This window comes from Salvia hispanica, chromosome 6, assembly GCF_023119035.1.
Source record: "Salvia hispanica cultivar TCC Black 2014 chromosome 6, UniMelb_Shisp_WGS_1.0, whole genome shotgun sequence".
Taxonomy (NCBI): domain Eukaryota; kingdom Viridiplantae; phylum Streptophyta; class Magnoliopsida; order Lamiales; family Lamiaceae; genus Salvia; species Salvia hispanica.
The window spans coordinates 29373672-29376602 of NC_062970.1; the positions used below are offsets into that span (position 1 = coordinate 29373672).

At 37.1% G+C, this 2931-nt stretch overlaps 1 protein-coding gene across 1 annotated transcript in view; it reads right to left on the minus strand.

The window, feature by feature from the left end:
* The window catches only part of LOC125195088 (guanine nucleotide exchange factor SPIKE 1), a 19104-nt gene extending 16173 nt beyond the window's left edge, over positions 1 to 2931 (minus strand). The window contains exons 1-4 of the mRNA XM_048093288.1: positions 2526 to 2931; positions 972 to 1077; positions 606 to 768; positions 82 to 317 (exon numbers count right to left, since the gene is read on the minus strand). Of these exons, the coding sequence (XP_047949245.1) occupies positions 82 to 317; positions 606 to 768; positions 972 to 1055 (483 nt within the window). The 5' untranslated portion in view covers positions 1056 to 1077; positions 2526 to 2931. The remainder of the gene's footprint in view (positions 1 to 81; positions 318 to 605; positions 769 to 971; positions 1078 to 2525) is intronic.

The following is a 2931-nucleotide window of genomic DNA, read 5'->3' on the forward strand; positions in this document are numbered from 1 at the left end:
AACCAGAGAAAAGAGTACATGATACAATTAGTAGATATATACTTTAATGCGGGTAAAGAGTCCACATGCATGTCAGCATGCGAAGTTAGGGGGAACGAGGGTCCAGAGAAGAAACCTGGTGTACTGCACAATGTTATTAACAGGAACTCTTTGACCAAATATCGCGGATCTCTCATTATCCCAGTCAAAAACAGGTTCATATGCCGGCAACGGAGACTCTCCAAGATGCTGCAAGCAATTACTTCCTGAGGTACTTGAAACTTCTTCTTCAGTTGATAACTGTGCCCTAGTCCGTCTAGCATTAGCTAGCTCTATTTCTGCAGTGCAGCTCGGAATATTTAAAATTAATTAGTCACATAGTTGCAATAGCTGTTTCCAAAAGGAAATTTAATTATTTCATGAATTCAATAAAGTGAAACCCCAACTAGTAATGGAACGAAAATTTCAGTGAAATGCTGGAGAAATTTTAAAAAACAGAGTGGAGCCCCAACATCATCCAGTGCAACAGTTCCCCACGAGAGAGGATAAGATCAAGTATTCACATCCAGTTTTACCTAATAGTTGATACTTAAATGAATAGAGAATAACTATTCTGGCCTACAGACCTGTTTCGACGTCTGTATTTGGCCCCTCAAATACTTGATTCTGAAACGCGATGGACCCAACGTTCTCATAGTGCCCATACTTGTACTCGTCTTTAACCCAATCAGCGCCATAGCTCTGAACAAGCTCGTTTAGATGTGGCCATTGCTCCAAGTTTTCATCCAGCTGGAATGAACAAAGAAAAGGAGTGGCTTAAAAGTCCAGTGTAACCACTTGCATCCAAAAAGCAATGTATTGTGGTAGAGGCAGGTAATCAATTATTAAGTAGACACTAATAGTACTGAAATGGGATGTCTCGGTGTCATAACTTGATGGTAAAGCAAAAGGCCGGTTGTGCATGTATAGAGAGCATCAGAAATAAAACTCACCAATGGTTCCATCTTAAAGCAATTTGAAAAGGACTGCCGTGGAATCCTTCGAAAACGAAGGCCACTTGTAGAAGCAGTCTCCATAAGAGAAGCAAATGCAAAAAACCTAAAACGTATCAATTGGAGAAGTAGTTAATGGAATGAACAATGTAAATATGCAAGGAAGCACACAATTTTAGTTTGGGGTTTAAATCAATAAAGTAGAAGAAAAATGGGAAAGTGAGACAATGAAACAAGTTGTCAGATGCAATTCAGAATATCGAGTTAAAGAAACCAAACCTACAGAGAAAATGGAAATTTGAGTTGGTTTCCGTTGAAACACAGTTTGACAGCAGTTCCTTTTGGCACCAATTGTATCAAATTTTTTGAATGACAGTTATTTTTATTAAACTATCTACACCAACTTACACTTGTTTCTGAACATGTATAACAGTTATATGAATATTAACTATTAACTACAAATTATAAACATCAGCATGACATGTTTCACTTATAGCAGGATGATGACACATGTTTTGCTGATCAACGAACTATAATTGATGTGTTTCACAATATATTACACCCAGTTTTTGCAACATACCATATTTTTATTATGAACACGAGATCAAGTGACAAATCTACAATAGTCTCTCTCCATCTCTGGCATATCTCTATCTCAGGTGTTGCAAAAATAAATCAGCAATGCTTTGATCATAATCCAGATATACACCTTTTTAAAACAAAAGTATAAATTCTTAACTATCAAGGATCACTCTCATCTTTGCCGTCTAAGTAGATATATCTGTCGGTTCGTAGATATATCTGTCAGTTCAACTATCGGAGGACATGGAAAAGATAAAATTATTATTATATCAAAAAAAAAAAGTATGTACGCAGTTCATTAATTGATTAAGACTGAGTAAACTGTCATACATATTTATCATAGATCTTATGATTCTACAACATACACCCAGTTTCTGTCGACGTGTGTGCTATATCCTCTTAGATTAATGTCAAGTGTCAGGTAAATTTAGTACATGAGAACAGTCACAAAATTTTGAAAATGAATTTTCAGAATTGACGTCCAGGGGGAAATGTGTTTGATAATCATCTATCAGATTTTTTTTACTAAATTAAAATGCCAGGTATAAACAATTTTTTTTATATTTGCTTACTTTATACTAGTGTATAGTGTATAACAACTTAATAGTGACCCATTTTCAAGTCTCGTGCAAGTACTTAGTAAGCTGAACATTTAGCCATGTTAATCCATAAGCAGTTACAGCTAAAAATTTGAAGTTGAATTTGTATATTGAACTTCAAAAACTGAACTATGAAAACTGATTATTGAAAAGTTACTAAAACACTAATAACAATCTTAAACCCCAGTCAGTTCGTCCAGACCAAAATACTCCTATACTATACAAATTTCACATATACATTCATCCCTCTATCCAATTTCGAGACAAAATCACAGTAAATCATGGCCACTTACAGATTAATGCACGAATGATTACAATAAATCAGAATCTCGTGGCGCATTTCGAGTAAGCAATACTCAAGTTATAAACTCACCAGCACAAACCGGATCCGAACTAATTTGAAGAGGCTGGGTCGAAGAGTTGAGAAGCGCCGATCGGGAATAAGCTAGGCGGCGCCACTCCTGAGCTAAAGCCACATGAAGAAGCTAATCAAGCCAACTAAAGGAACTGCGGTAGAGGAGGAGGCGGAAGGCGAAGCTAGGGTTGGAGAAGGAACAATACAATAACAAGCAAGTAGCTAGAATCGGAAGGTCGCACCGGCATTGCAGTGCGCAGCGGATGTATCGCCGTAAAAATTGCGCAGATACGGTGAGGGTTGGGAAATTTTGGGGAAATGGAATGATTCGGAAGTTGAAGAATAGTGTATTAGGTGGGAGAGATGAAGGGAGCTGTGCTACAATGGAGATGGCAGAGGTTAATGCTTCCTACTTACAATACAA